The sequence below is a fragment of the Rhyacophila brunnea genome, unplaced genomic scaffold (assembly GCF_057557595.1).
Source record: "Rhyacophila brunnea isolate RB1 unplaced genomic scaffold, BYU_Rbru_1.0 scaffold_7, whole genome shotgun sequence".
NCBI classification, from domain to species: domain Eukaryota; kingdom Metazoa; phylum Arthropoda; class Insecta; order Trichoptera; family Rhyacophilidae; genus Rhyacophila; species Rhyacophila brunnea.
In genome coordinates this window covers 11,730,009-11,755,256 of record NW_028233339.1, presented here as the reverse complement: position 1 = coordinate 11,755,256, position 25,248 = coordinate 11,730,009, and the positions used below count along the sequence as shown (strand labels likewise).

Genomic DNA, 25,248 nt, shown 5'->3' with positions numbered 1-25,248 from the left:
ATTTTCACTAGCTGTCAAATAGTACCATAAAATGACAACATCACGTCTTGCTCACTCTTGAAGAATGAGATTGGAGAGACAGTCAGCACTTTCATGTGCAAACAGTTATTGTCACGATAGCTTAAAATACACACTATTGCTACTACTAGTAAATCCATGCACGTGTACAGGCGCTATTATTTTACAATAGGTGGAATAATTCAGGCTGGAGGGAAATAAATGAAATTCAGTTTATATTTATAAATATTATCTTGTCTTTACTTTAATACAGTTGAAGTCAGTTGTAAATTATGATAGTGATAGGCATAATTCTTTGGTAAATTGACTTAATATATTTTATTAATAAATATGGCCCGAATTATAGAATTGCACTTGATAATCATCGTATGATACATTTGTTAAAGGTTATTAATGTCTTTTTAAATTACATAATTATATACAAGGAAAATTGGACGATAGAACTTATGGTCGTTTAATATGCATAATATAGTATATTTTGTGCTATCCCTAAAAATAAATAAATAAAATATAAATAGGATGCTCCGTGATGCATTATAAGTATTAAAGGTAATGGACATTTTTCAGTGTTAAAGCACTTGCGTGAATAATGAATAATGGGATTAACAGTATATCTACATAGTAACATAGTATATTATGTATGAACAGTTTTGTATTCAACAATTTTCAACTTTTTGGCACTTCAAAAAGGGATGTGTTCTTAGTTTGTTGAATTTCGGCCACCGTCACAACCGATCTCACCATAAATTGAGGCAATATATTCCTTAAAACTAGAAGTAAATATGTACAACTGTAAAATATCGTCTGTCGCCTCACACGACGTTTGTAAATCACGATTATAATGATAGCGCTCAAAGCGGAGTCCGTTCTTAATAATTAATGAATTAATTGATTAATCGAAGAGTTAATTAAAGATAAACATAAGAAAGATTGAACTATTTTAAAATATGATCAGTCAATTGTCGGTTATCACTGTCCACGGTCCATTGTCCACTGGAGGCACTCTTTAGAATAAATTTATTTAGATGAGGAAAAGTCCCATATCCTCGCGATGTGGTCTCCGGGTCATTGGCGCATCTGTTTGTGTGACGCGTTGAGGTAAATGATCCAGTAAACGGTGGTGAAGAGCATGAAGCAGATGGGGAAAACAATCAGGGACACCTGGTCCATCATTCCCCGCTGCGAGCCGCAGTATAGCACCGCCTGTTCGGCCACGGCGCGGAATCTCGCTCCCCGCACCGCCTCTCTGGCCGCTTCTCGCACCGCCTCCGACGACTCCACGTTGGCGTCCTGTTTTATTCAATCAAATTCATGATATAAGGTACGATCGAGGAAACTGATAATAAAACATACATAAGAAAGCTTATATTATGTTATAATATATTGTATTAAGAAAATAAGTTTTATCATAAAGCAGTATTCTCAAAAAGCAATTAGAATAGTAACATTATATCGTCACCCTATTATTAAGACAAAACAATATTTTAAATCATATCAAAACCTCGGTTCTCTAGACTAGTATGCTGTCCATCTATCGGCAAATTTTAAAAACTCTAGTCTCGTGGTTGCAAACATGGAATTAAAACCTCATATTTCAAAATCAGTGTTGGCAGAGAGATGTATAAAATTGTTTTTATTACGTTTTTTCCCTTCCTTCCACATTCTTTTAAAACAGACTTACGAGGTTTTAATAGTAAGGTGATGATATATTATATAATAAAGAACTTGCACTAAAATATTAGATTTTAGAAAAATATTATTTTTTAGAAGTTTTTAATACTAAGGTTCCACAAAATGTGTCACACAATTTAGGGTAATTTTTTACCATGCCATAAATTCTTTTCCCCCCTGTCTAATTATAAATCAAATTTTTGAAAATCCCACCCCGCATGTTGTTGAAAATGAGCGATTTCAGTATAATGTACTCATGCAATGCTTTATACATACTAAAATGAGTTTATATTGTGACGATTTTAATACTTAACGTTTTCTATAATCCCCTCATCATCCATCATAGTATTGTATCGGAATCCTCCCATGTCTTATCATAATAAATATGGAGGACTCTAATCAAAAGTTTTCATGTGATTAATAATTTTAAAGTTTTGTAATGTAAAGTAGCTAAAACCATCAAGTGTCATTTTACTAATTTAGTTAAATTTTTTGGTCATATTACTATATAATTATTTTAATAAAGCCAGTGAAAGGTAAAAATCATTAAAAATATTGTTTTACCTATGATGTTGACTAAAATGTAAATTTTCAGGTCATTCGATAAATAAGAATATTTGATTTAAATGACATTATTATTTCATGAGTTTTTCCGTCATTCCTGTATTCATACTGAATATGTAAAAGTAAAAATTAAATTCCAGCCAATAAGCACCTATCTCTGCTTTCGCGAAAATATCACAAATGCATAAGCAGAAAACATAAACACTGTATACCTAAACCATAGACTAAAAAATGCTATAGGTAACTAGATGGATACAATGACATAGATAGGCTGCGAAATACATTGAACAATCATAAAACCATGTCATACATATACAATAGGCATCTATCACTTGAATATTGGAGTTTGCACTTCCTATATTGGCATAAACAAAGGTTTGTATGTGGCGAAACACTATCTCATAGATCAGGCATGTCCAACTTCAAGTAGGCTTTTATCTTATAATCAGTATCAAAACTGGCAACACGATCTACCATACTCTCCTCAATTTAAACAAATGTATTATACGGCTGAGGAAACTGGGGTGTTTCAAATTTAACAACAATACTTACCTAGTTGTTGTTCACCGTCACAAAGAAATACCTATTTCCCATTCATCATGAAAATGACAAGTTTTGGTCTTCCTTATGGGCATCCATTGCACTCATCATCAAGAGCCTACTGCACGGTTGTGAGATTTAAAGCACGGGGTTTCACGTCTTCTCTTTTCCTCACTTCTGCAGTAGGCCATGAGTAATGCAATGCGAACAAAGTGATACAACGAAGACATATAAACTTTTTCTTGGATAATTTGGACACAACCTTTCACGCAAGGTAGTTAAGAAAGTAAAAATAGGAATGCTTAATGCTTTCACTTCAAAATCTCATTGAAATTATATTATAATTTATAATACAACACTAAACATACACATTTTTTAGTATGTACCTATGGTGCGATCTACGTGTTGGACATGCCTGACATAGATGGACATGTAGCAATCACGTTATTTGCATTTCTTGAACTGTTATATGTTGGACTATACTGTGTTTTTATTTGACACATCCAAGTGGGTTGTACTCTCAATAGTAGTGAGTTTCTATTGTAAATAGTTTTCACATTCCATGAGTTTTATATGCTTTGATTAAGTGATATATGATGGGTTAGTGCACAGTTGCTGTATGTCCAGTTTTGTATGTTTTGAGAAAACCGTATTTGAATGATTTAAATCGATTTTTAACATGAAATGGAGAATCTTATTAATCATCTCAAAGGCTCTATTTGAATGTACAAATATACAATATTTTTGCGGCATAGAGGTATAAAGGTATAATGCCGAGGGGGGGTTTGTATATGTTACGCCGATTGTGCGAAATTGAATATTACATGAAATGGGCAAAATTTTGCCTAAATCATGAAAAATGCAAGCCCGTTACCTTATTCATGAATTAGACAAAATATCTGGAGAGTGCGTGAATTCGGCAGTAATTTTTCTGTCTAGTTCATGTCTTGGACAAATTAGATAGTAGCGCTACGGTGGTATTTTTTGCAACTAAACTAAATGTATCAAAATGCTCGTGCATTGGTCAAAATGTACATATATTATCTATGGTCAAAATAGATGATCGCGCTCCGGTGGTATTTTTTGCAACTAATCAAACTAAACAAATGTCATTGATTATAATATAAAAATATACCAATCAATATGTAACTGCAATGACTTTCATATCTATTTACTATGCGCAAAGAAATCTAGAACTATAATATGATAACGGAAGAATTTTATTGAAAAGTATTTTCGTGATTTGATTCGTGCTTGGTCGATTGAATGTTTGTGATAGTTTGTTGACACTTGATAGCTAACCTCAAAATGGACATTCAATTGAATACTTTAATTCAGAATTACAAAACCAAACCTAACCTAACCTAACCTAACCTAATAATAATAATATTATATTATGTCCAATTATAACTAATAAAACCATCCGTATTAAATTTACTTTGTCTACTGTCATGTTGACAGTTCAAGAATTCCATACCCTGGCGAATTCATGTACCCAGCAGAAAATTTACCTAATTCATGAATAAGGCAACAGGCTTGACTGTTACATGAATTAGCCAAAATTTTGGCCATTTCATGTAATAGTCAATTTCGCACATTCGGTGTAACATAATTATATAGGTAGGTACCTACAAACACAATTTTGGTTAAAATTGGACTCACGATTTCTGTGCACTAAGGATTAAGCTATCGATATTATGAAAATGTATCAGCCATGCATTGGTTTTCATAATATTATGTTAAGTGCATTTGAGGTAAGTAAGCATACTTTCAATTTGGACAGGCATATAAAAATAAAAATTACATTCAAACCTTCATTCACCCATACTTTGTTCATATAGAGCTCTCATGTAAGAAAATTCTGTCCAGGATTGCAATCCCGAGTCAGAATATAGGATTTTCATTTTACTGGTAAACCAAAAAGTGAAGAAACCTGAGCATATTTTTATAGTGTCCATACTCAAGCCAAGAGTAGGGTAGGTAATCATCAAGCAAGAGTATCTTTTTAGTGTCTTTTAGTCAGAAATATACTCTTTTGGGAAATATGGTCAAATATCTTTAAGTTCAAAGTTACCAGAATAATAAAGATTCCATCTATGCAGTAAGTGTTTTAATTATTGAAATTTTTGTCAGGTTTCATTAATAATAAATTGAAGAGAAATATTTCAATAATCAAAATACTTCTCAGGTTTCTGCTCAATCATGGTTTTTGATAGTAATAAAAAATACCCTATGTAAATTTTAATTTTGATCAACAATTTAAACCTCTTTGTAGGCAATTAATTTTTTATTCAGTATAGCATTCTATTTATTGCAAATAAATAACTTGCAACAGCCTCAGAAACATAACGATTAGAGAAATCCTAGAATAAATCATGGAAGTAAATGGGATTAGAACACAAAACTTTTCCTTGCCGGGCAAGTGCTATATTCATTAACTTTTGGTAGCCTAATGGATGAAGCACTCCCCTGGCAAGGGCAAGTAATATGTGTTTGTTCTTAGTTTGAGATTTTTTCTACGATTTTTAAAATACAGTGGAATCCCGATTGTACATGCTCGGAATTCACGTTTTCCTGCTATTTGTATATAGTTTCTGCAGTCCTGTTTCATTTTAGTACGTTTAATTTCTGGCTTAACGTTTTTATTTTCTGCAATTTAGTACCCTGAAATATTTAAAATTCGACAATTCACAATCGTCTATTTTCTGTAAACAAATTGGCAGAACTTTCACTATGGTTCCTAATAATTGTGATGATATGAGTTTTACAATTACCATAGACTCGATCCATACATACTTCATTCATTCGCTTTTTATTTATTGGCGACACCACACCCCACACATATAATACATACTCTGTGCAGAAGGGGCCTCGGTAAGGCAGTGGTATCTTTGTGCAGGGAGTCCTCGGGACCGATTTTTCTGTGACCGAACGCTCTTAAGTGCTCGTTTCGATTTCCGTTTTGACCTCGTAGGAACAGTGGGGGCAACTCGGTCGTCCCTTGGATCAAAGCCTGTCAAGTTATACACAACGAAAACATTGGACACATCAATCAATTAAACTTCAACGGTATCTGTATCGTTTCTCTGATGTGTTGTCATTTTGATGAACCATTTAAAATATACCTATCTTATAGAAATAGATTTTTGTGTGTATTTCAAAAGTGTTCATTTATGTTTATGTATAACACGACATACGAGCTTTAATGAAAATGCAAATGAACGATGTAGTGAAGTCAAATAAATTTTGTATGTATATGAATGTTTGTACGTCGCTTGTTCATGCAGTGTCATCCCTTAATCTGATCTTAATCAGTGTGGAGAATGGTAAAAAATAAATAAATACAATAAATCCCAATGAAACCCTCCCTTAATAAGAACATTCATTCCGATGTCAGAAGTGGAATGAAATGCAACGTGATGGAAATAATTGATTTATTTACCGACTGTTGCGTGAAAGCTGAAACTATTTGGAGCAGTATCTTGGGAAAATTGTATTTCAAGCTTAATCCAAAAATAATACTTACCTTCCCGAGTGTAATATGTAAAGAAAGTGTACCTGCGTATGGTTGACCATGACAGGGGGCGGCGGTGGAGGCAACGAGGGAATAGGAAGCTCAGTCGGTTTGTCGAGTTCCTTCTTTTTATGTCGCCAGTGCTTGTCGTAGCGAATGCCGAATAATACGATGAAGTACTCGATCAAAGCGAGAAAAACAAAGAGCGTGCAGGATATTAACCACACCTCGATGCATTTCAACTCTAAGGCCTTGGGAGAGTTGTTCCTGCAATAGTATTACATGCATTTTATTATGGATTATCTAAATAACAATATTTATTGTTGTTACGTTACTGCTTTATTAGTTCAGAATTGTATACCATCTCAAGCTGATGCATTGTACGAATATCAATAGACTTAGGTACTAATACGGTTCATAAGATCAGCGAATCACTGCTTCACTTACAGTCACGCAAAAAATGTCACACCATTCGAAGGGAAAATATATCCAATTAAATATAGTATAATAATATTGTTTGTGTCATACTTGGTGACTAATCCCATCGATTATTTTTATCTTCATAAAATTGTTTTTGCATATTTGCATAAAGGGAATTTTTACAGTTTCTCGGAGTCTGTTATTGTATGGGTAAATCGTTTTACAGTGGCACCATGGGTACGGCAAATGCGGCTTGCAGTTGTAGTGGTATTGTTTGCTAGCATTGAAACAGGCATTGTCGCATGCAATTCAATTCACGCGCGAATCGCCTATGGTGCCACTGTAGAATGATTTACCTATTACCCCAGTGTCAAAACAAGCTATTATTATCTTACTTCCGTTTACTACGACATATTTATGCGAAGCACGATTTTCTTATTATTGTGCTGCAACTAAGTCAAAGTCTAGGAACAGGCTCGCGCCATACCAGATATATAAGAATTTAACTTTCTAATATTGTGCCTGATGTCAAGAAGATTTGCAATTCAAGGACCCGAATTTATTAAAAACTTCATTCAATTATATTTTTATGTGTTATGTTTTAAAAATAATTACTAAATACATAATGTAATTATTTTTTTAAATTCATTGATTACCTATGATTTACCTATCTTACAAAATAAACAAGGTGTTCAGATAAATTTCAGGTTTGTGATGTGTTTCATCTTTCTCACTCTTTTGCAAAAATGGTAATTCTTTTTTACACATGTTTAATATGATAGTTCAAATTCAAATTCATGGGTTTGTGTTTCCTACTATTTCTTATAAATAGGGTTATAATTAACAATTTTTAAACAAATTATTATACATATTGATTGTTATAAAAAGATATGAATTTAATTTTGAACAATTAATGTACCCAATATAAAGTTATTAAATTGGTTATCTATTTCAAAGGAGAATTGATATATACCTGACTGTGTCAATCATGGTGACAAGTGAGAGCAGTGTTGTGACTAGCAACACCATCCTTCCCGGAACGATTTCCGGTATGACGCAGAAACCTCCCCAAGACATGACCACAAATAGGGTGGAGGGCAAATAGCACTCGAGGAGATAGCTTCGAAGCTCTCGCGACATTGTGATCAGCAAGCGGGCTGTAGAATGGTTACCTGAAAACAATTTTTACTGTCAGTTAATAATTTAGTATTAATTAGCAATATGGAACTTTCATGTAATAATTATTGAATGGTTAAATTATAACTGTTATGTCTCCAGTGATAATATAACACCACGCGCATATATTGTTCAAGCTATAAGTGTCAAACTGTTCAAGCACAGCATTGCCATTGAAATGGAGATTAAGCATACTTTACCAGTACGTAAGTACTATATATATATGCTATTTGACAGAAACTTCCATGTCCACTTAATACTTTTTTTTTTTGACCATGTCTTATCCTAATAAGATCATATGGGCCTCCACGGATTGTAGGTTTGTATTAACAGTTTTTTTTTTTTATTAGAAATGGATGTTAGTGACTTGCTCAACCTATTAGGTCCATATATTTTGACTCAAACACAAATTGAAATCAATATATATATTTACCAGACCTAGGCTGACACGCTTAGGCCGCTCGGCCATTAAATTGTTTATTATAGAATAAATAATGATGTAATTATTTGAATAAATCTTTTCATCTGTATGATAGAAGTCTACGGGCATCTTTGAAGTGGTAATGAAATATAAGTAATAATACAGAAGATTCCGCTTAATTGGTCCATCGCCTAATTGGGGCAGCCACTTATTTGGCTTACTTATTACATCTCAAAGAATGGGAACCAAACCAAGAAACTGACAGTAATTTACATCGCTTAATTGGGACAACATTCTGATTAATTAGGATAGTAAATATAAGACCACAATACAGATTATGCTACATTACAATACATAATATTATCACAATATATTTTTTACGGCCATGTTGGTTTTTCACCGCACCGGTCATTAGCCGGCTCACACATCTAAACTCATCGTCAATGTGACGTCATCGCTATTCACAAAACACACGTTATCTTATGGACCTTCGCACACTGCTGGAATAAAGCATTTTAGTTTGAAAAAAACATCTGGAGGCACATGCAACTATTTTCACCCGACATGCAGTGCAGAAGGTATAATCCCGAAATATTGCACTTCATCATTCATTTTGGCTTTCCAAGTGACATCACTTTCCTCGCACGGCCTTGCTATACGCACATAAGAAAATTGCATGTTGCGCTCAGTTTTGATTTATGACTAATCCCAGTCGAGACGATTTTCAATGCGCGACTGGGCTTAGGCCTGTAAGAGTCCGTAATATATTCAGTTACCGCTCAGCGCATCTTTTCTATACACAACGCTGCTATCGGTGGCTATCAAGGGTAGTTTATCATATTTATGTATTGACGCGGTTAATTACACAATAAGTTAACCGTCTGAACTGTCAAAAAGTGCTACATTTTAACAGACAGAGATAGACAGTTTTGACAGTTTAGGCAGCTAACTTATTGTAACAATTATAATACATACATAAATATAATAAACTACCCTCAATAGCAGCCGATAGCAGCCTTGTGTATAGATAGAATAGATGTGCTGGTTAGAAGAGTTGGTGTTAATAAATTAATTAAATATTTAATCCACAAGTATTTGGACAGGTTGTGTAATGTTAGAAAGATACCTACGCACCTTCTCCATAATAAATATTGTGCAACTCGTGGTCGATTGTAAAAGAAACCACGTATTTAGGAAGACGGTATCCATCACCAAAATCGCTGGGAAAACTCACAGGGTTGTCTCCTTTCCACCTGAATGTCATTTCTTGCATTGTATATTTATCTGAAAGCATAAAGCAATCAAATTCAATGTCATCATTATTGTCCGACAACAAGAAATCGGCGACAACAGGAAGTCGCTGTAGTCGCATATAAAAGATTTCTCAGTGACGTACCTGTCATGGCGTCAACGCATGCAAGAGGCGTGTTTAAATAATATATAGACTCCTTTTAGGTGCGACTCTTTTTCTTCTTCGCAATAAACCAAAAGTTTACTAATAATAATTATAACATCACTCCTGATCGTTTTAGACATATTTTTATTATAAAAAGTTTCAAATTACGTAAATTGATAGATCCGTACCTCACGGTAGTGTGAAATGAAATGATACATTTGGGGTCGTTTCTCATTTGAAAACACTGGAGAGGATTGTTAGTTGACAGTTTTAACACATTGACAAGAAGTCCTTGTTCGATAGTAGGTACACTATCCCATAAACCCTACTGATTTTCATTCAAATTATAACTCGATGTTGCCAATAGACATAATGGCAAAATAAAAAATGGTACGGTAAGTACATTAAAAAAACACCCGTTGTAAGAGGACATTGAAATGATAGATATTATATCATTTCAATGTCCTCTTACAACGGGTGTCAACAATAATTATTGATAATTATGTCATGTGTAATTTATTGTAATGTCACCTAAGTTAACTTCTCATTTTAGATGTCAATCTAAAGACAATAATTGTGTTGATCCAAATTGCTTCATTTTTTGGAGTATTGATTACATGGGATGGTATTGATTAGTGTGGTCAGGCTACAAGTACAGTGTCCGGAGACAAATTGTAATTGAAGTTGTTCAGTAATAAAGTATTTTTTACAGATTGATTATTTAGGGAATTGAATTGGTAGTCTCGGCCACACATTGTTATAATCTTGAGTGTGAAGTGGGTAGTGCGTTTGTTATTTACCAGTTTAAATTGTCCGGTGAGTGAGGGCGCTACATGCTAAAATTTGGCATATCAACAGTGATCTGACAATAGTATCTATCTGACATATAGTCAATTTTTCAGGGGGTTCAAAAAACTGTTTTTGTCGGTATCAGTATTATTTTTATTTTTCAAGTGAAATGATTTAATATAAGTACTAAAACAGTGATTTAAAGATGTTTGGAAATTGTAATGTCATTATAAAATAAATCTAGCAGATAGATAATATTTCTTTTTAGTTTCTAGACACTTCGATGCAGATAGACCAATGACATTAATATGGACGAAGCATCTAGAAAATAAAATGACACTCACTTTGTGTCGGGTCTGCCGGATGGCGAAATTCATATTTTAATATCGGTATCCTACGCTCAAATGAACATTCTGCTTGCAAGCGGTCTGGCGACACCGCTGGGTCTGCCCATACAAAATTTCTGACTGTCAGGTTTCGACTCCACCGTTATTATTGTGTTACAAAATGCCAATGTGCCTAGTTAAAAATCGTAAAAAAATCTACTAAACACTCCAAGAAAGATGGGATATCACTTTGCATGTGTTAGTATTATTTATTATTTATAAAATGCCATTTTAAGATATTGATGAATGTTTATGCAATGCAATTGAATGACAGGAACCATTGGACAGTCAGTCGCCTGTGATTCGCTGGGCTCACTTGCGTCTAATCTCCGAGAAGTCGTAAGTAACCGAGAATCTGTTTCTAACGCAATGAGTCATGACACTAATACGCCATTACAATAAAGGTTATATTACTATAAATTCTCGAAGCTTGTATCGCATAATGGAAACGGATACGTCAATGGTCACGTGACATCTACCTATACATCTGTGAATGACTTTCATGCACAACTTCTCGTGCGCGGTATGAAGTGAGTCGTCCATTTAATATGTCATTGAGATAGACACTATTTTCCATGTCAAATTTGAGCACTTTAGGATTTTTTTCGTAAAACAATAATATTTCCATTCGTTCCGTCACCAAATTTTGTACAAAATACACCAATAACCCAGAATTCGCGTAAACTGCAGATAGATACTATTGTCAGATCACTGTTGATATTCAAAATTCCAAGTTTGAATAGCGGATGATCGCAATATGTTTAGTCTATAATATTATTATAATATACAGACAGATATGTTTAAATCTGCGTCGTTTTTCGTTTCCTGATATCCGTATATTTAGAGGTTTAAATTAATTTGGTATAGAGGTGCGGTGGCAGTACATTCTATAAAAATGGGGGAGGGGGGTGGTCCAGTTCTCCAAACATACACTGTTTTTTCAAAAACTAACTTTTTTGTTATTCTCAAGTTATCACAAATGGCTGGGTTTCAGAAAATGTAAAAAAGTGAGGTAAGGGATGGAGTAAGATGGGGTAGGTAGGTTCCAATGAGTAGAAGGATTTGTGCCTGATAAAGTAATCCCAGCTTATTTCCCTTAACCACAAAAAGATATAATCGTTAATACAGATTCGAGCTATGAGATTAATGAATTTTACAATTAATAATTACGTAAGTGTGTTGCGAGAAAATTACCAATCGGAGATCGTGGATGCGACTGTAGTTTAGAACGACGTTAGTACTTGTGTTATTTTGATCATCCGCCCCCTTGGTTTTATAGTGAATTGAGACAAAGGAAACGCCAAGTTCGCCTGGGACGAATGACCGGTAAGTGCAATGCATGATTCTTTCGTAAATTATAAACAATTGAATATAATTTGAACAATTATGCAGTTTAAATAATTGAGTAAGATTGATTTTCATACAAACAACTTTTGTGCATATCATAGCAAACTTACATAGCATTATTTCTTAATTTGCGATATTATTGATTCATTAAATTATTATATTATTTTGCTAAATTAACTTTCTGTTGAAATTTGATTGACTCACATAAATCGCATGTTTTGTAATTTTAACAATATTATGTTGCAAAATACATTGTAGTTTTAAATTAATCGTTTCCTGCCAAGTCATGCTGGATGGTAGGGTATTAAAACAAACTTAAGATGCTAACTTAAAGGTACACTCTGAAGATCCGTGTAGCACCCACAAAAGCATGAGTGTAGTAGGGACCTATATATACTTTTCGAAATAATGGAACTTAAACAATGCATTGGTGCCGGCGTCGTTTTGTACGTGATGAGAATGTTGGGTAGGGGTACCACTGTAATTGGGGGACGTGGCTTGTAGTGTTAAAAAGACATAAAAAGGAAAAAAGTCAACCGATACAATATGCATAATTATTAATATATATATTTCATTAATATTTGAATTTACGTACAGCTGCTGAAATCAACGGCACAGTTTTGGACGTCCAATGGATACAGCACGAAATCCATATCGCATTTTATAATCACAGTTGCTCTGGAAAAACAATAACAGAAAAACAATTTAGTAAGGTAAGAATGTAGGTAACCATTGATAGATAATAATATTATATACTATGTATTCTATATATAGTTATACTATATATAGAGAGATCCAGAAACTTAGAGTAGCACAACATGGTATGAAGAGGTGTATGCTGGGCATAACGCGAAAGGACAGAAAGAGGAATGAGTGGATAAAGAAGCAGACAAGGGTTTGCGATGTAATAGAGTTTATTAAAAGCCTTAAATGGAGATGGGCTGGACACATAGCTCGAAGAAGAGACAATCGTTGGACAAATATAGTCATCCAGTGGTATCGAAGAAGTACAAAACGTCCGCAAGGTAGACCTAGAGGCCGCTGGATCGATGAAATGATAAAGTTCTGCGGAAGTACGTGACAATGCAATGCACAAGACTGAGAGAAGTGGAAGCAGCTTGAAGAGGCCTTCATCCAGCAGTGGATAGATTCAGTCTGATGATGATGATGACTATTTATTGATCCGAAGTGGAGGGTGAGCTATCTGCCAAACCAAAGCTGACTCAAGGGCGTATAATTATGTGGTTTTGAAAATTAATATGTCATGCAATCTGGGATGTGATTTTGACAGCTTAACAGTAGGACCACTCGTTTGAGAAATATGCTTTTGCAAAAAGATATGCTCAGGCTTTGTATCTTAAGATGGGGCTGGCCAAAACCAACTTTGTTATATAATGCCGGCGCTCCATTGGCACGCAAGTCAGACGATTTAGAGTCTTCGGACTTTTTTTTCGCGTGGAGCACCCCAGGTCTGCGGACTTTTTAATCCGCAGACCAGGCTCGTTGGATTTCAAACATGTTTGATATTTTACTCGCCGAGCCGCTGAAATTCGTACGTTCACCACGCTTTACCGTCACATTATTTATATCTATGCCGACGGACGACAGCGCCATCATTATTTTACTGTCATTCAAAGTGTTCGGACATCTCACATCGATAACAACAATGGTAGATCTACGAGTGCATTCGAAAAGTTTCTTGGAAGATTTTATTAGTTGTTTTAAAGACAACCCATCGTTGTGGAAGACGACCAGCCCACTATACAAGAATCGTGATGCCAAGTCCTTGGCGTATGCGGAACTTTTGGAGATTTTAATCAAGGTGGAGCCGCAGGCAAGGGTCGACGATGTTAAAAAGAAAATACAGACATTGAGGTCGGGTTACAGAAAGGAGAGAAATAAAGTAAGGACATCATATCGAAGCGGAGCCGGCACAGACGCAGTTTATCTACCCAAACTGTGGTACTATAAAAATTTGGAGTTCTTGAACGACCAAATGGAAGGTACGTAGGAATGCTTTAAAGCTATTTGTTATACACGTGCAGATTATGAAATTGTCGTACCTAGCTCTGAAAGTGACATCGCATTAGATTAGCTACTATTAAGCAATTAAAACATACAGCTATGAATCATTTCTAGTCACAATAAAATTATTTATTCTTTGCTGAGGTAGGTAAGAAATAATAATATATAGGTACGATCATGGCGGTGGAAGCGCGGCTTATTGAGTCGTGGTCGGGTCCCAGGTTCAAATCCTGGGTCTGACAAGTACACATTGAATTTCAATTTGTGTATGAGTCAGAGTATGGACCTAATATGTTGAGCAAGTGGCTGACATCCATTTCTCGTAAAAACAAAATCTGTCAATACAAACCTCCACTCCGTGGAGGTCCATATTATGATCGGACATGGTCGAAAGAAGAAGAAAAGAAATGATCATAAAATCAAAAATCGCTCGAGTTAGGTTCCTTCAGAGACAATCAATAAATCGTCAATCATCAATCAAAATTAATGGTACAGTTTGGTTATGAGGAATACAGCGGAAAACACATTTTGAAAATACCCGATATACTGGATTACACCAATTATACCAATATCAATATTAACCGTATGAAGGAATGGGTACTTAGGGGAGAGATAATAAAAAACAAGTTTGAGTATTATGTTGTATTTTAACAATTTACATTTTGTTTTACAGAATCGAGCTCAATATCCAGCATGGTGGACGATTTGGAAAACATGTCTCCTGATGAGAGTTACTCCAACTCGTTAAACAACGAAGATTGTATTGAGGTAAAACATTTTAACTAAATTGTTACATTGGTTTAATTTATCTATTGCTTATCATACTTTCTTGCCATGTGACAGCCCCGGTAGTATTAAAATATTTTTCGAAATCTCCTCGCGCTTTCTTAGCATTGGCAGTCGAGTTCCGATTAGTCGTTGCTTCCAAAGGCGCTAAGGTGTCCTGTGACCTCAGTCCGAGCTCTATTAAACCTGTCTCAGGATTTTCCCTATCAAGGTCATGAGAAGGAGTATAAGTATGTGTTGATTTGCGACGAAGAAAGTTGTGCAGCACACAGCAAGTTAATACAACTGTATTGATATTTTCAATTTTCATGTTTATTGGAGCTTGAAAAATGCGGAATCTAGCAGCTAAAATGCCAAAAACATTTTCTATAATTCGCCTGGCTCTGCATGTCCGATAATTATATATTCTTTTACTGTGATTCAATTGCCTTTGTGAATACGGCTTTATGAAATCGTTACGTAATGCAAAGGCTTCATCGCCAATATAAACAAATGGCAGTGCATCAGAATTAGCAGTAGGTTTTTTTGGTGCAGGTATTTTTAATCTGCCTTCGTCTAAACGTATGAAAAAATCAGATTTTCTCAGTACGCCTCCATCAGAAATACGTCCATTTGTTCCAACATCAACATAAATAAATTCATAATTAGCATTTGCAATCGCCATCAAAACAATGCTGTGGAAATGTTTGTAATTATAAAAGTGGGAGCCGGCGCCTGCAGGTGGCACGATTGCAATGTGTTTCCCATCAACTGCGCCCAGGCAATTTGGAAATTGCCATTTACTATTAAATTCTTCTGCAATCGTCTCCATTTCTTCGTGCGTATCAGGGAACTGCAACAAAAAATAATCAACATTTTATTTACAGATAGAATATTCGCCTTCAACATCCACGTTGTCGACTACTCCAAGGTCGAATCTCAATAGAGCACCAGAACCCCCATCGTTCAAACGAAAAAAATCGAATGATAGCGCCAACAAAGTGTTAGAATTAATCACCGACAAACTAAGCAAGACTGAAGATGAATTTGATGTTTTTGGCAAAATGATGGCCATGAAACTACGATCGATGTCACAGGGACAAAGATTGCTGGCCGAGAAGCTGATGCATGAAGTTGCCTTTATGGGACAAAGTGACAAAATAATGCCAGCAACTACTGTTCATACTCAACCAGTTTATCGTATATTAAGCAAAAATGTACAAAAGCCGGTATAATAAATTAATGTTTTTTGTATGAATAAATATCTTGTAAAAATATTTGTTTTTTTGTTTGTTTTTATGCCTATAAACCTTAGCTTAAGCGATACAACAAATGGTAAGTATTTGAGCTATGTTAGCAAACCTATATTATTATGTGGCCTCATTTAGAAATCAAATTCCATGCTTGCTTTTCGAAGAATATGACTAGTATTACAATACATTCAACAGGAATAATTAAGCAGCTTGCTTACAGCCTATATGGAGAGTCCTGGCTAGGTACAGCATTCTAATGGTCTATTGAATATTTAGCATGTCAACGATGGCCTTATTTGTGACTATATATATACCTATCTCAAATGCATCTTGTCTGCCATTCTTATGATGTTGCCGTCTATGATTTATATAGGTAAAACAATCCACTAAACGTTCACTTTATAAGACCAACCAATGTCTACTTGTTAATGATATATTTGTAAATTTGCCCAACTTTATTAGATGACGTATAATATAATACACACCTTGAAATATTCTCCTTTCAAAACGTCAATGATGACTTGGCAAGTTTCGGGAATTATCTTGCCCAGAGTTTGTCTTCCAATCGCAGTTCTATAATGCAAGTCAGTGAATGTTCCGCCGGCAGCCAAAAATCGCAGGGTTGCACATAATCTATCATGAGGAGAAATAGCTTCCCTCATCATAGTATTTTTTTTTTTAATAAATGGGGAGACCAAATTATACAGTTCTGTGTATACATCCTCCGACATTCGCAAATAATTGCGGAAATCGCTCGGTTGCAAACGCAATTCTCGTATTAAATTTGTGTGGGATAATGTCGTTCGTTTCCTTATCCAATGTTTCACCCAGTATTTGTGTACCCTTTGCTTCGTTATTACATTATCTGCCACCCAATAACCCAAAAAACATAAAACGTCGGTATCATTTAACGCCATCACGATTTAACTGTCAGATATACGTATATTATCTATGCTGTCAAAGTCGACTGTTTTACTCGTCAAATTAATTATATACTCGTTTCGTTGAACGTCTGTTGGCCAGTAGCAGAACGTAGAAAAATCTGAAGACTTATTGTCGTCGGACTTTTGGCTCGCCAATGGAGCGCTGGCATAAGACAAGTAGATAAGGCCGTCAAAAAAGTATTGATACTTTTCTACCGATACGATACCGATACCAGGTATAGTTACTCTTTCTTTCGATATGACGGCCCTACTTGTAGGTAGGTAGATGGCAATATATTATTATGTCGAGAGGAATGGTATTTTATTTAACCGAGATAACACATAATTTTATATTATCTCTGAATTTATCATTTAAAATTCTTTTCAATGGACGAGTGGTGAAGTTTCTGCAAATTCACATGTTATTAGTCAATGTATGCTTGGTCTCAAAATATATAAGTATGTAACACTCATTTCTCGTACAATTTCATCGGGAGGCGTACATTGGATTGTATGGCCAAAGAAAAAAATCTATCGATCGGACACTGCAGATACCTAGTATTTGTTTTTCAGTGGAGCATATAGCGTCTACGCAAGAGTGTTAACAGCCAATTCATGGTGGAACTATAAGAGGTACCTACTCACAGGGGCAGCTCTACCTTAGGTGTTTGTAGGGATCATCCCCACATTCATATTATGTCAAAAATCCACTTCTAATTATGTTTATTATTGGACATAATATACCTACCTACATACTTAATTGTATGGTTAAATTGAATACATAATTTATTTTATACATCTCAACTCGTAGAGATATTTATTATGATTATCAAATAAAGCAATTGTAGTAAATTATGTAAAAATATAATATCGGATTCCCGCAACAATAAAAATAAATAGTACCTATGTATAAATTAAGACAGCTATGGCGTCTATTTCTCGCTGACCAAGAAGATTGTGAACCATCCCGTCTCCGTGGTACATATCTCGTTCTATAAATGATTTGAATGCATTAGCGTTAATACGCGCTGACTAGGGAGCAATTTGAATAGCCCCGTGAGTAAAAAGAGCTTGCTAGATCTGATTGAGTAACGACTCAGAAATAAAATTACCGATTAATACAAAACATCTTATTATATTGAATAGCTTGGTCCATAATGTATAGGTAATATGAGGAAGTAGGTAGGTATATTTAATAAATAATAGCTGAACCCCGCCACCTATAAAGTCGTACAGCCGCCACTGCCTACTCATAAACAACATAATTAATTTAATAACGAGACAGATCAACTTCGTTAACTAACTAATTTCAGAAAATCTGACGAAACTGGTCCTGCTCATTATTAAATTATGTAGATTATGTCACATTTATCTCATGCGAAAACTCTTGAAAATAACTGTAGGTATTTTTTTTATAATTTTACTATAGTTATCGCGTAGTTATACAAAAACACTCCATATTATTTACACAAGAAAACGACAATGGTAGGAACATCATTCACATAATATCGTCACTGTTCTGGCAGAAGACACTAATTCGAAAAAATGACATATTGAGTTAGTACCAAAATGTTCCTTATGTCAAACTTTACCGTACCTAACCGAATTTTTTTTTATTTTTTTTTAAACGGTACATGTTCAAACACGCGCGTCAATATCATTTTACTCCCTACTTCAATTATAGTTTGTCAATTTATGGCTACGGCCGTATGTTGTATCTTAACTACTGGGGAATGACAAAATAAATGGCGTATTTCAAAAAAACACTACCTTATTCTTAGGTCAATAATTATTATAAAGCAATCATTATTCATAAGATCTTTATCACACTTGAATGGTCAAAGACATAGCTTATAATAAGTATCTTTAGAATCATCTTCAAATGTGATAATCTTGCCGATTTTTTGAATAATAAAATGCCTAATTCTTGTCAAATTTGGGATCACAGAGATTATCAATATAATTTTTTATCGTGAATATTTTACAAAAATTATCTCATAATAAATTATACTAATGGTTTTCTAAATGCGTTTAAAAATTAATAAATGTAAAAAATCTTAACACCACTGCACAGTTATGTACCGAAATATGACTATATTCTAAAACATTAGAGCGAGAGGTTTAAAAGAATACTATTTTATGTAACAAAAATACTTTATGCAGTCATCAAATGTTTAAAATAACTATAAAGGATAATAAGGCTTCAAAATTATATACATAGATTATCTACAACGTTTAAAGAGTGTCCAGGATCATGGTTTGAAAATACAATAAAAACTAAATTTTGACCTACGACGAGCACGTGGGCCGTTAAAGTCATCCTTTTTACGATTTCTGAATAAACTCACATGATAGACCATTATTTCAAACTTTTTAACAACTTCAAAGTCAAATTACTCAAAACTAGTATTCTCCAGTTAGTGTGTTCTGCCAGAACAGAGACGATATTATGCTTTGAATAGATGAAGAATATAAATTAATTTAAAAACAATTTTAGAAATTGACCATCTTTTTAATTTACTTTTCTCTATTGTATTTTTTTTGTACGTGTACTCGGAAATGCTACATCACAGATGTTGTTTTATTTATATCTAAATATTCTATTTTAGAGAGGTTCTATTTTAGGATGATAGATCGTATTATAATAATTGTCTTAGTATTATTAGGTGTGTTAGTCTTAATAATAATAAAATTAATATTATATTAATTTTATTATTTTTTAGCTCCAATCTAATAATAATTTTATGTTCTTATCTTAATTATTGTTAAACTGTTATTAAGTGTAACCATGTTATAAACAAACAATGTCATTTTTGAAGATTTATCAGTTTTATCAAAATGCCAAATTATTGACCCTTGTAATTTTATACCTAGTACTTATTATTTTTATGACGAAATTTTAAATGCAGCTGCAGAAGCATCCCAATCAATAAATTAGTATCAAGTACATACAACATAATATAATTAATTATCACATTTTATTTTTGTCATTAAAATAATAACAAGATGGGCATGGCCTCCACATACTGATGTGGGACCCCAGGCTAGGATCGTTGACGAGCCCCCTTACCTATCGCAAAAGATAAAAGCAGTGTAACGCTCTACAGTAGCGTTTTACAAATGGTCTACGCGGTAAAATTAATGTGTATAGTTAGTGTTTTTTTTGTATGTATTGTAGTTTATTGACACTTGTTAGCTAACCTCAAAATGGACATTCAGTTGAATTCAGAATTACAAAACCTAACCTAATAATAATAATATTATATTATGTCTAATTATAACTAATAAAACCATCCGTATTAAATTTACTTTTTCTACTGTCATGTTAACAGTTTAAAAATTCCATACCCTGGCGAATTCACGCACTCGGCAGATATTTTGCCTAATTCATGAATAAGGCAACGGGCTTGCATTTCTCATGAGTTTGGCAAAATTTTGCCCATTTCATGTAATAGTCAATTTCGCACATTCGGCGTAACATATATATATTAATACATCCATTTGAATTACTTATGGAGTTGACGAGTATCGATACACAATCAAAATTTGTATCGTACAACCACATAATTTTAAATAATAACAATAGCGCCGCAGGCGACTTTTATTGTTTACTATCAGAGAGAAATTGTGATGTGTGTTTATATCACTTATCTGGTCGACTCGCCACGCCGGGCTCTTTCTGAACCTGGGTCCCCAGGCTAGAGCCCAGTCAGCCCCCCCCTTTGTGGGGGCCATGGATATGGGTGTTATTTTTTTTTGAGATTAACATGTTATAAACACGAAAGATTATACGAAATAATCGAATCAATAATTTAGACGAAAACAACCGTTATCTAGGTGATTTTTTTCTAAACTTCTAATAGGTAACGGTCAAGCGTCGGATTTTCTTTGACAGCATTTCTATGGATTTACGCTGAGTTTTCATTTCGTAGTATTTGCGGCCTTGTTAGGCAGTAATACATTTTCTAGTGGTAGAATTAAGTAACACAATTACTTACAGCGTTTCCCAAAAGGATTCCACAAAATGTAAGATATGATTTTGTGAAATAGATTGAAAAAAACTAAACAAAAATATTGATGTAGTCAAGGTTATTTGTTTTATTAAAAGCCAATGCATTTTCACGATTATTTGTAAATTATACGTAAAAATAATGATAATCACTACTCGGCCCTGCTTTTGTATTCAGCAGTCCAGTGGTATCACCGTGTCCGGAAATTTGTAATTATGCAGTTCACAGTATCACACTTCATCGTGAAATGTTGTATCGGAAATATGTGGTTGTATAATTAAACACCGTCCATCCTCTTTGGGTCATATTATAATACTGAGATAAAATTCATGTCTAAATAAAACCACGATTCTTGTCGGTTTACATGAAACCAGCGGCAAACAAATTTTGAAAATAGCCGATATACTGGATTATTAAATTTGTTAGGTTAGGTTAGGTTAGTATCTAATGAAATTGGAACATTATTTTCTGCAATGCTCCAGGAACAACGCGTATTTTTTTCATCATGCTATAAAGATGTCCGTATAGTAGGTATACGATGAGAAAGCTCACGGCGAACTGTGTTACGGTGAAATGTACCTAATACCTACGCACAATTTACATGTAACCTGGTAACACGAAGTAAAGTCCTCGTTGTAATGATGAACTGCAGCCAGAGTTATTGGGATATTTTCGGAATCATAGATTTCGATTAAAAACATTTTGTAGCTATCATTCATAACCCCGCCGACAATATTCAGACATTTTGGATCTTAGCTGTCACAGTAAAATAGCCAAGGCGTATTTTAGTTATGAAAATTAAGGGGTACCATTATGTTGTACAAATTATAAAAGGGTTCCATTGCTAAAATTAATTATGAAACACTGATCTGTATAATTATATGTATATTAATTGAATTATTATAATGAATGGTTTTTATTTAACAATTGTTTGTCGAATGAATTCAAATGTATTATAATGAAATTACCCGATGCTGACTGCCAATGTGCTATTCCTGTAAAGCCTCAGCGAAGTCATCTCCTGGAAGAGGGACAGCACCTTCATCTCTCTGAGTTGGCGGATGTACAGGTCTGGCATCCAGAACATGTTCCGCTGTTCCCATGTTAGCTCCACGAAGGGCAGCTCAGACACCGCCTTCATTCGGGGGTCTTCCCAGTACACCTGCAGGAACACATCGAGGGAGATCTCCTGGGGATAGATTACATCTAAAGACATTGTACTATGAACACATCGTTTAAAATACTATACTTTGAGTTACTCGTATAATAACTAAAGAAGTATTAGTCTTATCACATTACATTTACATCATCTTGTTCGGTCCTAATAGGATAGTATTATAGGACTCCACATAGTGGAGGCTGTATTTTTGTTTTTACGAGAAATGGATGTTAACCACTTGCCCAACCTCATAGGTCCAAATACAAATTAAAAGCAAAAAGATTTTTTTCCAGACCTGTGATTTGAACCCGGGATCCACGATGTAATAAGCTAACACGTTTCCGATCAGTGGGCGCAATAGAAGTCATATAATAGCCCGTATAAAATAAATATTCTATTACAATAATTATTATCCTTTTAAACACTACAACAGGATATAAGGCCCAATAACAGTTAGTAGTGTGGTAATGGAAGTGAAACAATCACTAACTCTCAAGCTTTGACAAATTCACATATTATATTATTGTGAGCTCAACGGGAATCGAACCCGAAGCCCCCGGATGAAAGGCCAGCGCCTAACGCATTGTCAAAATGAAATTGTAGTTAGATTGTTTTCTATAATATTTAAAAAAAATATATCTTAACAATAACAGTACCAATATTATTAGACACGTTTTCATGATTTAAAAAAAATATATATATATTTGTATAAACAAATACCTAGCAATTACTGTTTATATCTATCTTAGTGAACGGCGGATTGACTCCTGGTCATCATTCATTGCATGATATCAATTAAATATTATAATATACTATGTGTTCTTTTCATTAATTAATTAATGATATATGTGACGCCCACGGTGACAGAGCAGCGTAAACGTCGGCTTATACTGTCGTGGGTCTGGAAAATAAACATATTGAGTATGGACCTAATAGGTTGAGCAAGTGGCTAACACCCATTTATCGTAGACAAATATGTTAATACAACCTCCACCCTGTGGCGACCCATATGATTTTCATAAGTATTTATACATAATGTTGATTAACGGCCCACATGCTCGTCGTAGGTCAAAATTGAGTTTTTATTGTATTTTAAAACCATGATCCTGGACACTCCTTAAACGTTGTAGATAATCTATTTATATAATTTTGAAGCCTTATTATCTTTTATAATATTATTTTTAACATTTGATGACTGCATAAAGTATTTTTGTTAATAGTATTCTTTTAAACCTCTCGCTCTAATGTTTTAGAATATAGTCATATTTCGGTACATAACTGTGCAGTGGTGTTAAGATTTTTTACATTTATTAATTTATAAACGCATTTATAAAACCATCAGTATAATTTATATCGACATTATTATAGTGGAATATTTACGATAAAAAATTATATTGATAATTTCTGTGATCCCAAATTTGACAAGAATTAGGCATTTTATTATTCAAAAAATCGGCAAGATTAACACATTTAAAGATGATTCTAAAGATACTTATTATAAGCTATGTTTTTGACCATTCAAGTGTGATAAAGATCTTATGAATAATGATTGCTTTATAATAATTATTGACCTAAGAATAAGGTAGTGTTTTTTTTTAAATACGCCATTTCTTTTGTCATTCCCCAGTAGTTAAGCTACAACATACGGCCGTAGCCATAAATTGACAAACTATAATTGAAATAGGGAGTCAAATGATATTGACGCGCGTGTTTGAACATGTACCGTCTAAAAAAAAATAAAAAAAAATTCGGTTAGGTACATGTTCAAACACGCGCGTTAACATAATTTTACTCCCTACTTTAATTATAGTTTGTCAATTTATAGCTACGGCCGTATGTTGTATCTTAACCACTGGGGAATGCCAAAAGAAATGGCGTATTTCAAAAAAACACTACCTTATTCTTAGGTCAATAATTATTATAAAGCAATCATTATTCGTAAAATGTTTATTACACTTAAATGGTCATAAACATAGTTTATAATGAGTATATTTAGAATTATCTTCAAATGTGTTAATCTTGCTGATTTTTTGAATAATAAAATGCCTAATTCTTGTCAAATTTGGGATCACAGAAATTATCAATATAATTTTTTATCGTAAATATTTCACTATAATAATGTCGATATAAATTATACTGATGGTTTTATAAATGCGTTTATAAATTAATAAATGTAAAAAATCTTAACACCACTGCACAGTTATGTACCGAAATATGACTATATTCTAAAACATTAGAGCGAGAGGTTTAAAAGAATACTATTTTATGTAACAAAAATACTTTATGCAGTCATCAAATGTTAAAAATAAATATAAAGGATAATAAGGCTTCAAAGTTATATAAATAGATTATCTACAACGTTTAGGGAGTGTCCAGGATCATGGTTTGAAAATACAATAAAAATTAAATTTTGACCTACGACGAGCATGTCCCCCCTTGATTAGCGATAAATTAGCGGAACATTTTTTACAAATTTTAGGTACTTCGTTTCGATTTATTTTCTGATGCACAATGTTTATTGTTAGTATATGAATATGACGTGATAATAATTATTTAATCAATATATAATATATATATATATATATATTTATATATATTATGGATTGAAATCATACAACCAATGATAAGCATTATAATATATTGTACTCGATGGACCCGGGCTCGAATATCGTTGACTGAGTAAAATTGAAGAGCCCAGAAAAAAATAGTGTCAACCCCCATTTTGATCAGAATTGAGATATTGAGAGTCAATGAGAACCGCCTATAAGATATTATTTAACTGACTGCATATTGTTGGATTTTGGTATTTTTAAAATTTGATACTTTCTTATGAAAGTTATGCAGAGGATTTCAGTAAAGACTTGATGAATA

The 25,248-nt window shown here is 33.8% G+C and overlaps 2 protein-coding genes across 5 annotated transcripts in view; one reads left to right on the top strand and one right to left on the bottom strand.

Annotated features, from left to right (window-relative positions):
• Positions 1-239: 239 nt before the first annotated feature.
• LOC147064476 (glycine receptor subunit alpha-2-like) overlaps positions 240-25,248 on the bottom strand; it is a 180,026-nt gene continuing 155,017 nt past the window's right edge. The window contains exons 4-10 of one of the 4 annotated variants that reach the window (XM_085957654.1): positions 22,187-22,407; positions 12,838-12,920; positions 9,459-9,608; positions 7,701-7,899; positions 6,352-6,574; positions 5,648-5,806; positions 240-1,308 (exon numbers count right to left, since the gene is read on the bottom strand). In XM_085957654.1, the coding sequence (XP_085813780.1) occupies positions 1,084-1,308; positions 5,648-5,806; positions 6,352-6,574; positions 7,701-7,899; positions 9,459-9,608; positions 12,838-12,920; positions 22,187-22,407 (1,260 nt within the window). In that variant the 3' untranslated portion in view covers positions 240-1,083. The remainder of the gene's footprint in view (positions 1,309-5,647; positions 5,807-6,351; positions 6,575-7,700; positions 7,900-9,458; positions 9,609-12,837; positions 12,921-22,186; positions 22,408-25,248) is intronic. The other 3 variants (XM_085957655.1, XM_085957657.1, XM_085957656.1) reach the window with 3 other exon arrangements.
• LOC147064480 (uncharacterized) lies at positions 13,663-16,302 on the top strand. The gene is made up of 3 exons (XM_085957658.1): positions 13,663-14,245; positions 14,941-15,035; positions 15,920-16,302. The coding sequence occupies exons 1-3, from the start codon at positions 13,759-13,761 to the stop codon at positions 16,265-16,267; spliced, it is 930 nt and encodes a 309-aa protein (XP_085813784.1). The 5' UTR covers positions 13,663-13,758; the 3' UTR covers positions 16,268-16,302.

What these genes read in the sequence shown, in the direction of transcription:
- LOC147064480 (XM_085957658.1), top strand. Translation starts at nt 13,759, where the DNA reads ATGTTTGATATTTTACTCGCCGAGCCGCTGAAATTCGTACGTTCACCA. An exon ending in CTTGAACGACCAAATGGAAG is followed by an intron (nt 14,246 to 14,940) that starts GTACGTAGGAAT and finishes TTTGTTTTACAG; the next exon opens with AATCGAGCTCAATATCCAGC. An exon ending in ACAACGAAGATTGTATTGAG is followed by an intron (nt 15,036 to 15,919) that starts GTAAAACATTTT and finishes TTTTATTTACAG; the next exon opens with ATAGAATATTCGCCTTCAAC.